This window comes from Siphateles boraxobius, unplaced genomic scaffold (assembly GCF_051911475.1).
Source record: "Siphateles boraxobius isolate OS27281-9 unplaced genomic scaffold, OSU_SipBor_1 75, whole genome shotgun sequence".
Classification (NCBI taxonomy): Eukaryota; Metazoa; Chordata; class Actinopteri; order Cypriniformes; family Leuciscidae; genus Siphateles; species Siphateles boraxobius.
Genome location: NW_027509203.1, coordinates 1,112,501 through 1,128,291, shown reverse-complemented (window position 1 = coordinate 1,128,291; position 15,791 = coordinate 1,112,501). Strand labels below are relative to the sequence as shown.

The 15,791-nt window shown below is 45.5% G+C and overlaps 1 protein-coding gene and 1 long non-coding RNA gene across 3 annotated transcripts in view; one reads left to right on the top strand and one right to left on the bottom strand.

The window, feature by feature from the left end:
- cacna2d3a (calcium channel, voltage-dependent, alpha 2/delta subunit 3a) overlaps nucleotides 1-15,791 on the bottom strand; it is a 230,712-nt gene that overhangs the window by 20,623 nt on the left and 194,298 nt on the right. For both annotated transcript variants that reach the window (XM_077217632.1, XM_077217633.1), the window contains one exon: nucleotides 13,712-13,787. In XM_077217632.1, the coding sequence (XP_077073747.1) occupies nucleotides 13,712-13,787 (76 nt within the window). The remainder of the gene's footprint in view (nucleotides 1-13,711; nucleotides 13,788-15,791) is intronic.
- On the top strand, nucleotides 14,003-14,452 carry LOC143724535 (uncharacterized). The gene is made up of 3 exons (XR_013197400.1): nucleotides 14,003-14,053; nucleotides 14,139-14,252; nucleotides 14,339-14,452. It is a non-coding gene; the product is annotated as an uncharacterized LOC143724535 (long non-coding RNA).

Here is a 15,791-nt window from a genome sequence, read left to right as displayed (position 1 = left end):
CTTTGGATGAAAGCGTCTGCTAAATGAATAAATGTAAATGTAAATGTAAATATATTCCTAATATTGCGCTCCTCTCAAGCTGGTCTTTTGGCGGTTCCACACACACACACATTTGCGATCTGTAGGCGACAGGGCTTTCTCTTCCTATGCTCCTAGACTCTGGAATGCACTTCCTTCTCATATTAAAGATGCACAAAATCTAAACATTTTTAAATCCAACCTAAAAACTTTTTTTATTTTGTATTCCAGTGTGTTCTTTTGTACGCTTTTTATTTCTATCTGTGTATTTTTTACTTTTATTATTATTTATTTTTCTCTTTGTATTTTTATTGTGTAAAGTGTCATGAGAAGCTGCTTTAAAGGCACTATTTAAAATAAAGTTTATTATTATTATAAGTACATGGGCTGATCTAAAAGGGCATGCTTCATGAGTACTGGGCCTGGCGTCAAATTCCAAATTCAATTGCCACAAGTGCTCCTCATGTAGTGTGCTTTATGCCTGGTATGCCAAGGCAATGGCATCCCAAATCCAGTGGGCCATCCTCTGTTTGGAGACAGCCTTCCCCTTCTACTGCCCCCCAAAACAGACAAAGAGCTGCTCAGAGCACCTGGAGCTCTCCGTGTGGGCCCAGTACTGGACACAGCAATGACAAGCCTGGGTCTGCCTCATCCCAAGCCAGCACTTGCAAGTTCAACACTTGGTTGATCTTCTTTGTTTCCGGGTCGAGTGCGCTGTGCTGCCGCTTCACACCTGGATTGTTTGTATGCTTTGCCTGTATATTTTTTGTGGTCCCCTTCTGGATTACTCAATTTTTCACTGTTGAACTCCGAACTGGACTGTCTATAAGTTTGCCATCGGGCTGCCGCGAGCTCTCTACCGTTACATCTCTACCACGCTCGGCTCCTCAGATGGAGGAGTTACTGTTCTCTCAGTCGGCTGCGCTGTTTATTTACTGCTTACTATCTGGGTGCGTTGTCTCCTATTTAGTCTGCTGTTTTTGGTGAAGTGACGTTCAGGGTTTGGCTAACGTGGTTTTTGCTTGTGAATGGCTCTCATTTCCTCAGTATCAACATGCCTCGGGCAAAAAATGTTCTTTCTTTTTTCTTCTGCCTCATTTTTTGTCTCGCATCCGTAATGGATATTGGATATTTACCATCACAACTAAGGGCCTTTAACTGCCGCCGCGTGACATATGACGTATGAATACTGTCATGGATTCTTCGTCGCCCACGATACATACACCGCTCGCGGCGTGCACTTAAGAGTACATTTTGCTCTAAGCCTGATGCTCTTCCATGTATCTGGACCAACTACAGTCGTCCATACCTAGACAATTGTCTGCCGGCCTCACTATTCAGCTCTCTCCGATCTATCTCATTGATAGAGATCAACAACATACCTCTAATTTGAATGTCTTGGATCATCACTCTGCACTTTTGAACTGTCGATCAATCTCGGGCAAAGCCCCTTATCTCAATGACATTTTGACATTGACAAATTGACAATTTTACATTTTTCTTCTCACTGAAACTTGGCAAGTTCCTGAAGATTTTCTGCAGTTAAATTGACTTACACCAGATGGATATAAGTATCTGTTTAGACCTCGACTGCATGGTAAAGGGGGTGGTCTCGCTATCATCCATTGTGACAACCTCCGACTCAAGCAACTTGACGACATCAATACGTTTGAATACATGGTATAAAAAGGCTGACTCTCTTATAATTATCTTGCTCTATTATCCTCCTAAGGCCCTGTCCAAATTCTCTGAACTCAGGGAATGGTTGACCCTCACCTGCTCATTGCCATTTCCCATTCTCCTGCTCTGTAACTTTAATATTCATGTTAATGCTGTTTGCTCTAACACTAATCAGTTACTTTCTATTTTTGAATGTTTTAATCTGACTCAGCATGTCAATTTTCCTAAGCATACGCATGGTCATACGCTTGATTTGATCTGTACATCAAGGGCTAAAATCTCTTCCATCTCTTCTTCTGACACCGGTATGTCTGATCATAAACTTCTTGATTTTGGCTTAAGCTTGCCTATGCGTAAGAAATGTTCAACAACTGTTATATCACCCCGCAATTTCAAATCTGTTGGTACTGCAACGTTTTGTACCTCCATTGCTTCTTCTAATCTCTCTGATGTCTTTGATATTTATTCTCCCTCCCTGATATTATCTAACTATCACTCCATAATTTCTGAAATCTTACAAAAACATGCTCCTGTTAAAACCAGAAGCGTCCCTTCCACCCATTCTTCTGCTTGGTACACTCCTGAGCTTCATATCCTAAAGACCACAGGTTGAGCGTCTCTACAGGAAGACTGGCCTGACTTTTCAATATTTAGCTTTTATTGAACATGTCAAAAATTAAAAATCGGCCCTGAACTCGGCTCCTTGAAGTTTTGTATCTGCCACAATTAACAAATCAAGCAACAGGCCAAAAGCATTAACACAATAAATAAAGTTACCAAACCTCCATCTCAAGTTGCTCTAGCTTCCGCTGTGCTGTTCATTCCTGAATCACTTGCTAGAAAAGACAGATGCCTTCCACCAGTGCTTCTCTAATGATGCAACAAATATTTGCTATTTGCCAAATCAATTTGGTCAGTCCCTGACTTTCTTTTCTCTGACTTCTCCATCTTCTGTCTCGGGGATAATTTTGAAATCCAACCCTTCATCTTGTCGTCTTGACACTGCTCCTACTCCTCTTCTGAAACTCTACAATTCAGTTATCTCTCACTTGTCAATGCATCTCTTACCTCTGCTTCATTCCCTCTACCACTCAAAACTGCTGCTGTTACCCCTGTTCTCAAGAAACCCAACCTTGATCCCTCAGTTTTATCTAATTATCGTCCTATTTCTATTCTAACCTTCATAGCAAAATTACTGGAAAGTACTGTTGCCTCCCAGCTTCAGTCTTTTCTAGTCGAAAATAATCTCTTTGATCCCTTTTAATCTGGTTTTCGCCCTCTTCATAGTACTGAAACTGCACTAGTCAAGGTACTGATTGATCTGCTTCTCTCTGGTGACTCTGGTTCTCTGTCTATACCCCTGCTGCTCGACCTCAACTCTGTCTTTGATTCTGTCTTCCATGAACTACTCATATCTCAACTTTCGGATGTGGGCATTTCTGGTGCTGCTCTTTCATTGGTTTTCTTCCTATCTCTCTGACAGACTATTCTACATTTCAGTTCAAGATTTTCACCCACCTACTGTCCCCCTGAAGCAAGGTGTAACCAAGTGATCCGTTCTTGGGCCATTATTATTCATAATTTACACAATACCCCTTGGTCAGATCTTCCACCGTCATGGTTTAAATTATAATTTTTACACTGATGACATCCAATTATATACTATCTGTACACCTGCTCTATCTGTCACAACCGACAAAATCTCTGCTTGTGTGCATGAAATAAAACATTGGCTTCATTACAATTTTCTAAAACTTAACATGGACAAAACTGAGATTATTTTTACTGGACCTCCGTCTCTCACTAGCAAAATTCCTACCAATTTCACCTGTGAGATTGCTGGCTCTCACATCAAACCATCTAGTACTGTTAAAAATCTTGGTGTAATCTTTGACTCCTCTCTCTCTTTCCAGGCTCATATTAATTCTATCACTAAATCAGCATTCTTTCATCTACTTCGCATTGCTCAACTCCGTCGCTCATCAGTATCATTGGTGTATCTGCTAGCTCCATTTCCAAATTGCAATACATTCAAAACTCTACTGCTAGAATACTTACCCACACCAACCGTTCTGCCCATACCACCCCAATTTTGTACGATCTTCACTGGCTTCCAGTGGCTTATCGTTTTAAATAAAAAAATCCTCCTGCTTACTTTTAAATCTCTGCATAGCTTGGCTCCCCCTATCTTTGTAACCTGCTCCTACGCGCCGACTCGCTCTTTACGATCCTCGAATCCAGCCTTCTTTTGTCCCTCAGCATCGCCTAGCTTCACTGAGGGGCAGATCATTCAGTGTTGTTCGCTCTCTACGATCGCTCTCTACGATCTCTATGATCCTCGCTCTCCACGATCCTCGACTCCAGCCTTCTCGTGTCCCTCGGCATCGCCTAGCTTCAATGAGGGGCAGATCATTCAGTGTTGTTAACTCGCTCTCGTATTATTATTTGGTCCCTACAAGGAGTAGTGGGAACTTTAGGCATGTAGCCTTGCCAGGGTCACGTGAGAGTATGCTGGACCGAACTCAAAGCATGTGACAGAATATACCTGCATTTCCCTGACCATCTTGATGGAAGTAAGTGCGGTCAAGAGGGTCATCTTCAAAGATAAGACACTTAGAGCTTGACTGACTCCAAGGGCTTAAAACGAGCTCTCTGTAGGCCAAGAAAGACTACAGAGGTGTATAAGGGAATAAGGCACGGCCTTAGAGGGTTTAACCTCCTGGTGCCTCTGAGGAACCTGAGGACCAGGTCATGCTTCCCTAAGGACTTACTGTCCACTGCATCCTGCAATCTCTGCATGCAGGACAGGAGCGTTCCTGCCACCGAGGTAAAAAAGAGAACACAGCTGAACCTGGGCGGGTGCCTGGCAAACTGAATCACACCGAGTCTGACTGTCCCGATGAGCCAGCGCGACAGGTTGGGAAGCACTAACCACACATCCAAGCTCCATACAAGTGGCACCAAAGGAACAAGAGGAAAACATGTTGACGTATATGCGGTAGGATAGCGATTCGGAGCAATTGCTGCCATGTCAAGTCAAGTCAAGTCACCTTCATTTATATAGCGCATTTAACAATATGGACTGTTTCAAAGCAGGTTTACAGTGATAATAGGAAATGAAAGTAACAGAGATTGTTTTAGCTTTACAGCAGATCTAGAATAAAGTTATTGTCCAGCTAAAGTTAGTTTTGATTGATTCACTTCCGTCGCAATGATCATTAGTTATTAATGATTTAAATTAATCATTAATCACTCATTTGCATAAAACAGTGCCTGGTGGCTCTGAGAATTTTTTTTATCGCTTCCGCTAGCCACGTGAATCGGAATTATCCCGACAACGTTTTATCAGTGCAGAGGTAAAGGGAAGGAGGCCTTCACAAGGGAGAGACTAGTTGACACTTCAGGACTGCGTAGTCGTCGTGTCCAGGCGCAGGTCCTTCATCAGATCCAGATACGGCCTGGATCCGGTGGACTGCGGTAAACTTCGGGATAAACAGAGAAACAAATATTAGCGTAGACGCCGTCCTTCTTATGATGTACAAAGTACATCAGGATGTATGGGAAGTGTTTCCACCATCCGCTGATTGGGCGATACAAGGCGCTGCTAATAACAGCCGCGAGACTAGAAAGCTCTCAGAATATCAGCAGTGAACTCCGTCTCCGATCAGCGCGCAGGGACAAAAATAAATAAATAGCCTAAATTAAACGAACTTCGGCAAACCTGACCTTATCTGTTAGGCTACTGTACAATATTTTTATTGTAGCCTAATAGAAAACGCACTGTTCCTGCACTGGTGTCATCCTGATTTACCACTTTGTAAAACTTATTCAAGGCAACACTTTTCTGACCTTCTATTTCCTTTGTTTTTAATTATTCTTTTTTGAGTTTGTCACGTACCTCCTTCGCCGGCTTGCCCGATCCGCGGTTTATCCGCGGAGTCCATGGCTGTAACCGCCAACCGCGCATCTCTACCGTATGGGACCACCTGTCACACTGACCTGAATGGGGATTTGTGTGCGTCTCAGCTGAATATGAGGAAGCAATATTCCCGCGTCCAACATGTTCAGACTGTGATCAGTGTGAACCAGAGAAAGCTGCTCCTTTTACGAAATTGTGGGTACCGTTACCCCTTACTCAAATTAATGAAAACAAAAGATTCTCCTCCCATCCCTCCACCGGGGCAAGGAGTGGTCTGACTACTTGCTCCTGGGAAAGAGCATCTCCTGCCATCCCTGGGTTTCCAGTCTCAGGGACGCTTCAAAGCCTTCTTCTGGCTCTTGGTGCTCGACTGTTGGACGGCCGGCACTGTAAGCCTTTGTTGTCAGAGACATATCACCCTGAGTGGCCTTGTGCATCGCAGAAGGACTGGGACGAGGAGCAACTGAAGTGACTCCTTCTCTTACCAGAAAAGAGAGTTGCGACCGCATTCCGAGTTCCTTTTTGCTGAAGTTCTAAAATTGTCCGCTATTCAGTTTATCATTCGGTTTGATTCATTCCTACAGTTGACTCAAGCAATGAATCATTTGCAGTGGTTTCTAGCAGTATAACGGGAAACTTTATCAGAAAACTGGAAAACAAAAAGAGTGCTGGAGGAGGTGGAATTTCTCCTAGGGGAAAACCGGGGCGAAAGTAACACGGGACAAAAGTAACAAAGCGATTTTCTCTGAGCCCTGACTACATTTGCGTTTCAAGCTATGACAGCATGTTCATCATGCAGCCAGTGACAGAGCTGCTAAATATCACGTGATTTCATCATCGTTTCCCGCGGTTAGATCCGGAAAGCTATTTTCGAGTACGGCAAGTAAATTACTGAAGCGGTACTTTTTTTCTATTTACAAGTTGTGTTTCTCGTTTCATGTGTCACAGTAATGATCAATCTACATGTTATTTAGTGCTCCAACACATGATAAAGTTAGCCTTGTCAGAGTTTTTCGGTATACAAGTAATTCGGGTTTAAGTGTCAGGAGTTCCAGTCGGGACGAAAGTAACGTCCTGGTTGCGTATGCAACCCACCGTTCCCTGAAGGAGGGAACGGAGGATGTAGTCGACGCCGACTGAATTAGGATCTCGCTAGAGAGCCTATCCTCTTCGAGTACTATTGAACGAGCCAATGTAATTGGCGTGCGTGATTCGCATCACACACTCCGCCCCCGCGGCGCGGGTATAAATACGGAAGTGGATGCACGCACTAGTTGCTTTTCGCTGAGGAGCCGAGAGTAACCCGGGGTCAGCGGTGGTCCAGCGGTAGTGGTAAGGGGACTACGTCCTCCGTTCCCTCCTTCAGGGAACGGTGGGTTGCATACGCAACCAGGACGTTCCCTTTCAGTCGATAACGTCAGACGTAGTCGACGTCGACTGAATTGGGATCACCCTTTGAACACGCCACTAACGCTGCCACCTTCCAGTGCCTAAACCAAAGCCTCCTGATGCCCCCGCAAATTTAAGGCGGGGAAGGACAGGGCTTAGGCCAGGGAAGTCACTGCTGTTCCTACAGGACCACTGGGAAAGCGTTCCCCGTACATTGGAAGGAAGGGACGCTGCGGAAGCCACCGACGTCGGAGGGGTGTGGAGGAACTCAACAGGGTTCCATTTTAAGGGAACTCAACTGGAGTAGAAAGGCGCACGTATCCAGTCCATAGGAGGGGAATGGCGCAGCAAGCCGACACTTGAACCGGGCTCACGGTGAAACTGGCTTCATGAGAAGGGAGCCCACGGGAAGCAGCGGTTCAACTAGGTGTCGTCCAGCCCCCAACTCTAGAATCTGTTTAGCAAAGCATATCGTCAATGCCCAGGCGGAGCACTTTACACTCATCATAGAGGAGCTCAACACCTAAGTGGACATGTTGCATCTCGGATTTTTACCGAAATGAAGGCAAGCACTAAGTGCAACTTTGCATGGAAACAGCCTTCCCTCTCTGCTGAATTCCAACAGATATTTGTAGAGCTGGTCTGAGGTCTAAGGCTTGTTTTCTGTACACGTCCAAGCGAACGGACAGAGAAGCCAGGGCTGGATCTGCCTCCTCCAGGGCAGCGCTTGCAGGCTCACCACCTGCTCCTATTACGGGAGAGGTAGGAACCTTGGGCACAATCCGAGCCGGGGTCTCAGCTTGTGAGAGTTAGCCGGCCCAGACTCCAGGCACAATACGTTGACCGAAAGCGAGCAAGTCCCTACCCTCTAGTAGAGACCACCCGAGCAGGAGAACTGATATAACAGAATTTTTAACTCACTGCCTGCAGTGGCTCAGGGGCGTTCTCTGCAGTGCAGTCGCACCAGGGACAAGGCCCAAGAGGATAAAGAGGGACGCAAGGATTTACAAGACCTTGCTCCTCAGGAACCTGACGATCAGAAAGTGCTTCTGCACACTTCTGCAACACGATGAGCGTCGTTTAAACACAGAGGCAACATCATTTTGAGGGTGAAGGAAAACAGCCTACTCCAACCCATTTTGCAGGAAAGAGAGCACTGAAGTGATCGAAAGCTTTCAGGATCTCCTCTGGAGAGAAGACGCACTCAACGAATAGGTTCCACTTCTAAAGGCGTAAGCACGCTACCCATTTCTAGGGGGTGCCAGCAGAAGTGATGGTAACTATCACATGTCCCTGTGATAGCCACCTGAACCTCCCCGTTCAGATGTAAGACCGCCCGGAATCTCCGGGGGAAGAACGCGGGTGCCATCGTGCCCCGTCCCTGAAACAGTTTTCAGGGGAAGTCAGGAAGGCTGTCGATGGGAAGCAGGTCTAGTTGGGCCAATAAGGGGCAACTATGAAGACCTGTTCCTCTCCTGACTTAGCACGTAGGTGCAAGCGACGGGCGCAAAAAGACAGGAGCGTTGCTCAACACAACATGTGAAGATCACTGGGCTTCAGGAGCATTTTCTGCTCAGCACTTGAGTGTGACAAGTTCACTGAGCTTCAGGAGCATTCCTGCTCAACACCTGAGTGTGATAAACTCACTGAGCTTCAGGAGCATTTCTGCTCAACACTTGAGTGTGATAAACTCACTGAGCTTCAGGAGCATTTCTGCTCAATACTTGAGTGCGAAGAACTTCACTGAGCACCAGGAGCATTTCTGCTCAGCACTGCGTGTGATGAATTCACTGAGCTACAGGAGCATTTCTGCTCAACACCTGAGTGTGACGAACTCACTGAGCTACAGGAGCATTTCTGCTCAACATGAAGTGTGATGATTTCACTGACTTGAGCAGGCACAAGGTGACCATGAGTCGCAGTCGCTTTTAGAAGGCTCACTGGGGTTAAACGCATTTCTGCGGGCCCCTGGGGCAGCTGAGACCCAGTGTTTGTCCAAGGGTAGTCCGCTCGGTTTACACAAACACTGGCGGGAAGATGAAACCGGGGGGGCAACTGAGCGGCCCCGGAGTGGTCATGACCCAGCTGGACCTATGGGATGGAGTCTCCACTTGCCCTGGCTATAACTGTCGTGAGGCTCGATGGCGGCACGATTGAGTAAAGCGGGAAGAGTGGAACAAAGCGTCCTCAGAAGCTTCTGACTCCAAGGAGGAGGTGACGGGTGAGTTGTGACATGCAAGGGAAGCTTGCGCAACGGTCGCAATGTCCAACAACTCGAGGCACGAATGCCCGTGTAGTCGAGGGTCGCCCAGGCCCCCGTTAAAACACGCCCTTTGTACATGGCCCCTCTGTTGAAGAGGGTTTGGCAGCAGACCGGGATGAACAATAGTCACACAGGGTGAGCTGCTCTGCCACGGTCACCTCGGGACTCGATCACGAAGCTAGCGCTGAAGCGGTCACATATGGAGGAAGCCAATGGCTGCAACTACCATATACCCCAGGAGCCTCTGAAAGTTCTTCCAGTGGGACCCTTTCTCACTTCAAACACCAGCTGAACACATTCACATTGGAGAAACGTGTTAGACCGAGTCCATCTCCAAAACTGAAAAAGAGATACTAAGCCCGTGGGCGAGATTACTCTCTTCCAGTGGACCTGAAGATCCAACGGGCTCTGGAGCACTCGAAGGGAAGGGCACTGTACTGATACTCGACCCTTACACGCAACCCACAGGATGGCCTGCGGTGCGGAAGGTAGAGATCTGTTTGTAAGCACATGTCTTTCAGGTCGGAGCTGCAGACCAATCTTGGGCCAAGATGGTCACGACCCACCACCTAGTAGCACGAAGAACGAGTTTACAACTGGCCTTCGTACCGGCTGGAGGAGCGGCTATATCAAATCCTTCGCCAGCAGGATAAGATAAGCACGCACAAGTCAGGAGCACTGCTCAACACTCGGTGTGATGAATATGACTGACTTTTCAGGAGCACGTCTGCTCAACACCTAATGTGATGACTATCACTGACTTGAGCGGGGTAGCCGAGCCTGAGGTGGGGCAGCAAAGTAGAGAGAGTGGTGTTAGTGTGCTGTGCAACACTTACCTGTCTCCACAAGCGGCAGGGGGCGCGTTAGAAAGCGGATGACCGGGTCCTCGAACGCACCAAGCTGCCTGCTGGCGACCAAGGGGGAGCTGAGGGGTGTAAGGCTATACAGGGTCACACACGCCAGACTGGTCCTCTTGGGACCCAGGAACAGATGAAATTGTTCTCTCTTTGAAGTGTGGGTACCGCTTGCTCCGCTTTTTTTTTTTTTTTTTAGGGAGCCAGCGGCGGAACAGACACACACACAAACAAAGGCTCCACCCGGCCCTCACCCGGGGGGAGGGAGTGATCGCGCCACTCCAAGAGCATCTCATCCATTCATGGGCGGCCCGCTCCGGAATGCTTTCGCTGTCGCTTGCCACCTGGCTTGGCAGCGCCTGGAGCGGGCTGGGTGTCTCTACTGCGGCCGGCTCCATGCTGAGGCCTGGGTGGAGGCTGCTGCGGAGGGCCAGCAGGAGCGGCGGCCGGGGAACGCCCACGGCGACGAGCAGGCGGAGGAGCTGCCACCGGCGGCGGGATGTGCCGGATGACCTCCGTCTGCGCTTGAGCGGCAGAGAACTGTTGGATGCAGTTCTCCACCGCGTCGCCGACCAGCCCAACCTGGGAAATTGGTGAGACCAGGAACCGAACCTTGTCCGCATCCGCCATACCAACCAGGCTGAGCCAACGAAGGCGCTACTGGACCACCAAGGTGGACATCGCCAGACCGATCACGCACGCCACGACACTCATGCCCCGGAGGGTGAGGTCGGATGCAGTGCGGTGCTCACCTATGAGCGCACGGTCTGGATTACCCTCGTGCATGCCATGGGTGCCCTAGCCTGCAGCAACGCCATGGCACACAAGAGGAAGCGGCTTGCCCACAGGCTTTGTAAGCTCTGCCCGTTGGAACGGACGAAAACTCACAGGCCTTAGGGGGAGACGAGGATCCCCCCAAAAGGCAGCGGCCGCCGGACACAGGTGCACCTGTGTTGACAGACCGCTCCAATGGAGGGACACCTGGCAACCCTTCACTGTTCCTCCATCAAGGGTAATGAGGGGGAAAAGCTATTCAGGCAGTTTCTAGCAGAGAAAGATGCTTTTCACCACCTGATAAGCTCTCCATGCATTTCGGGAAAGAAAGGCACCGAGGCGGCGAGCTGAGAACCAGCGCGGCCCGCCCCAAGATACCAAACTCCAGATTCCAACCGAGACTGAACGGGACACGGTGGAGGTTCCACTCGAGCCCGGCAGCCTCGGCGGCCCGTTTCAGCATAGTTGATAATTCTGGATCCGGCTCGGGAAACATTGAACTCCCAGAGGGAGACTATGTAGCCGAGTCATCATCTCTAGAAGTCAGCTCAACCTCCGATGCTGCAATCGGCGTCCTGTCCTCCAGGGGAGCCCCGAGTGAAACCGCTGGCCCACCCATTACAGATGGACCAGCAGACAACACAGGAGGCTCCAGTGGTTGCAGTGGAAGGGAGGAGTCAGGAGCCCACAGGGAATGGTTACGGAGCCCACGGGCGGAATGACATCTTGAAAAAGACGCAAACGCACCCGTGTTGCTCTTTCAGAAAATGGGACCATCACCAGTGCCGGAGCACAAGGGGGAATGACCGCGGCAACACTGAACAGAGAACTGAAACAGTGAAGCACTCACTTTTCCGCCCTCTAACCAGCCATCAACACACACAAACATTTAGAAATTTGTTGCTGTTAAAACAGCAGTTAAGAGCTCAAAGCTCGCGATCACCACTGCACTCGCGCTTGTAGAACACCAGCACTGGGAGAGTCTTCCTGAAGAACACCGACACACTCGCTCGTTGTAGACAACAGCACTCTCAGAGACATCAAACGATCGGCTCCGAAGCGAAAGGCAACTAGTGCGTGCATCCACTTCCGTATTTATACCCGCGCCGCGGGGGCGGAGTGTGTGATGCGAATCACGCACGCCAATTACATTGGCTCGTTCAATAGTACTCGAAGAGGATAGGCTCTCTAGCGAGATCCCATTTCAGTCGACGTCGACTACGTCTGACGTTATCGACTGAAAGGGAACACTTGTTACTTTTGTCCCGCTGCTTTGTATACGCATAGAAACAGCTGGATGGAAACATGACTACAGTTAGATTATTTTGATAATTCATGAATTTATCTTATTTAGTTTAATTGTCATATTGTTCATTATGTTGAATGTTTTATAAAATGGATTGACATTCACAATACAAAAATATTTTAAGCAAATCAAGTGTGTACTGTCTGGTTATTTTTGAAACATTTGATGAAACTGAAATTTAAAATTAAGTTGTAATGTTAATTTTTTTGCAAAGATAAATGACAAAATATGTTTGCAGTTATATGAACAGAGTCATAGTTAATGAAAACCAGAGGAACACAAAATTAAAATATAGATGTATTGTTGTAAATGTATTGTTGTTTCTTTTGACCCAACTGTGTGTTACTTTCGTCCCAACTGACGGGGTCGTAAGTAACAATGTGCAACTTATGTTCAAGGTGAAATTATACTGAAGTCATTCGACATTTGTACAAAATACCACCTGGTATTGATAGACCACACTTGTGAGTTATTAACCACAGCAAAAATATATCTCGGTGTAAAACAATATCTTTTAAAATTATGTTTTCCTGAAAAATGGTACTTTCGCCCCTGCTCCCCCCTACTATCTATTTTAGGAAACAAAACTTTAAGTTTGTTATCGATGAATTATTTTATTGCATGCGCAGCTCATGAAATAAACGGTAACACTTTATTTCAATTTAAACATTCTACAAACTATAAGCAATGTTGGGGAGAGTTACTTTTAAAAGTAATGCATTTCAATAGTGTGCTACTCCCTAAAAAAGTAACACATTTCGTTAGTTACTTTTTATGCAAAGTAATGCATTACGTTTCTTTTGCATTTCTTTTTCTCATCTGGGCTGGGCTGGGTTGTTTTTAATAAAAAAAAAGTTCTCTTAACATGGGAACAGGAGAGCTGTCGGTCAATAAATGGGAAAACAAAGTAACTTGCAAAACTTATTTGAAAAAGTAAATCAGATATTTTGTTGTAATGCATTACTTTACTAGTCACTTGGAAAAAGTAATTTGATTAACTTGTAATGCATTACTCCCAACACTAACTATAAGTAACTTTGCAACTAAATGTCAACTATCAGTCATTAGACTATTAATAGACTGTGTACTGTCAGTTAACACTTTTTTAATGGTCCCCCAACAGACTTTATACTGACTATACATAACTTTTCAAGTATGTCAACTTATTCTACTAACCCAAACCCTAACCTAACCTTGTAAAAGTACTCTAATGGCCTAATGACAGTTAGTTGAAATGTACAGTAGTTGCAGTAGTTGTTAAAGTGGACTATTGAAATAAAGTGATTTATAGCCATATCATGTCCATAAAAGTATCCAAATATGATGACACTTTTTTGATGGGGACATGATGATAATGAGAATGTGTGTATCAAGCACTTGAATGAGGGGGTGAAAAAAAAGTTGCTTTTGCAAAACTATGAAAGAAACCATAGAAAGACATAAAACATTGGAATGAGGAATACATGCAACTTAACAGATGTAGTGTAATGGTTTTGTGCGGTACTCACGTGTAAGAGTGTGTGTGCTGTATCACTGGTCTGTGCATACACCCTACAGATGGCCTGATAGTCATACAGATTCACCCTGAAAACAAATACAAGTATTATTGAAATGTTTATGCATTTTTATCCATAATTACTATAAAAAAATTCATTACAAATGTAGCGGGTAGGATGGTGGAGATGAGAAGTGTATCTTTAAGGCCTGCCCACTGGCACTGATTATTTGGATCAGGTGGCGTAAGTGATGTGTCCCTTTAAATGTGTTGTGAGACATGGATGAAAAAACATTAATGCGGTGTGGGCGGAAGAGTGAGCTTCCTCGGGTATTGGCTGTGCAAACGGGAGAATGTGAATCCTTTTGGAAAGTTGTTTATTTGTCATTTATACTAAACTCATTGAGAAACGCCTAATATGGCTCTTTGTTTGTTGGTAGCTCGGTCTGGCGTCTGCGTGTATGGTGACCAGTAAGTGGTGCCCGCACTTACAGAGTCTATAGAAATCTACTCACATAATGGCGAGTAGTGATTCTATACGGGTTTGCAGTAACGTAAGTTTACTACTACTTTTCCTTCTTGATGTAACGTGTAAATTTTAGTGCTGATCGTTTCCTTTTGCCTATGAGTCTATGACTAGAAGCAATACTGGAGAGAGTGTGTAAGTTACAGCTAAGAGTCACACACCGTTTAACTTTATTGTTACGGGGCGTATAGCTCTAATTCATTTAGGCTGGTGTCCAGAGAAGAGAACATGAGTTTATCCAATCCTTTGTTTTATTCTTGTTTTAATTTGATTTAATATTGTCCTAAATGGCTAAGATGTTATAAAACATCGTATTATAAACACATATGTTTATGATTGCAGGAGGACTGCGGTCGTCGGTCTATTTAGCCACTGTTTTTCCTGGGTTCAATTGTTCTGTTTTACTCTTCATTTCTTGTGTATGTGTGTCTTGGAGCCCGACTGCATCCGATCCGTGACGATCTGGACCTAGGTGGGCCTAGGGGGGACTCCTGCTGGTGGCAGGACTTTAATTTTGTTTTTCTGTTTGGTAATCATTATCTATCCCAATATTCGGCCTATGGGCATTGTGCAATATTTCCTTTGGGTAACTTACGGTGTTTATCTTTGCAATGTTCATTAGTGTGACGTGTGAATTGCTGTGTTAGTGAGTATATGCACGGTCGAATTGGTCTGAAGTGTTTCTTGCTGTGGGTTGTATGTGAACAATATCTATTTATTTGATTTTATCCACTGTAGTGTATGTATTATGAGACTTTATATCCTGTAACTCCCTTTACTATGAGACTTTTATTCACTGTGATTTGTGTGTTGTAGGATTGTTCGCTGCTACCTCCAGGAAACATTTGCTTGCTCTGATTGCCAATCTTTACATTATTGTCTAGTGTTTAATAAATTTACATTGAGTACATCAGTCCCCTTTCTGTCTCCTTCATTGGATGCAACCTGCCTAAATTAACCGGAGCGCTGTTTGGGTTTGCTAACTTTGATAGTCAAATTCTTTAGTAAGAGCGCCCCCTATGGGTTACACTAAAATAAAATGACAAGCATGTGTGTATGAACTAATCGCATATTATACCATGAAGAAAACGAACACATGAACTGTGCAATAAACAATTACAATAGTCAAGTCACATTTATTTGTATAGCTTTTTACAAAACCGTGTTTGAAAGCAGCTTTACAGAGATAACAGGAAAATAATGCAAAAAAAGTTTGTTTCCAGAAGAAAATGGCGTCACAGTCCAGCTTAAGTAAGTTCAGTGATGTTATATTTTTGTTATATATATATATAGCCGCTCTAAACCGTGATGTCATCGTCCAGTTCAGTTCTTATATAATAGTGTCAATGCAGGAGATCAATAATATTGTTTAATATTAATTTAAATGTTAAATTTAATGTCCCCAACAAAGCAAGCCAAAAGCCAATGGCAACAGAGGTGGAAAAGGTGAGTGTGTGCGTGTGTGTGTGTGTGTGTGTGGGTCTCCTTTTACATCACATTAAAGTGTAAATCAGAGTTAATTATAATTTAGCTTGCAGCTCGTTCTGTACCTCAAACGCTGATGTGT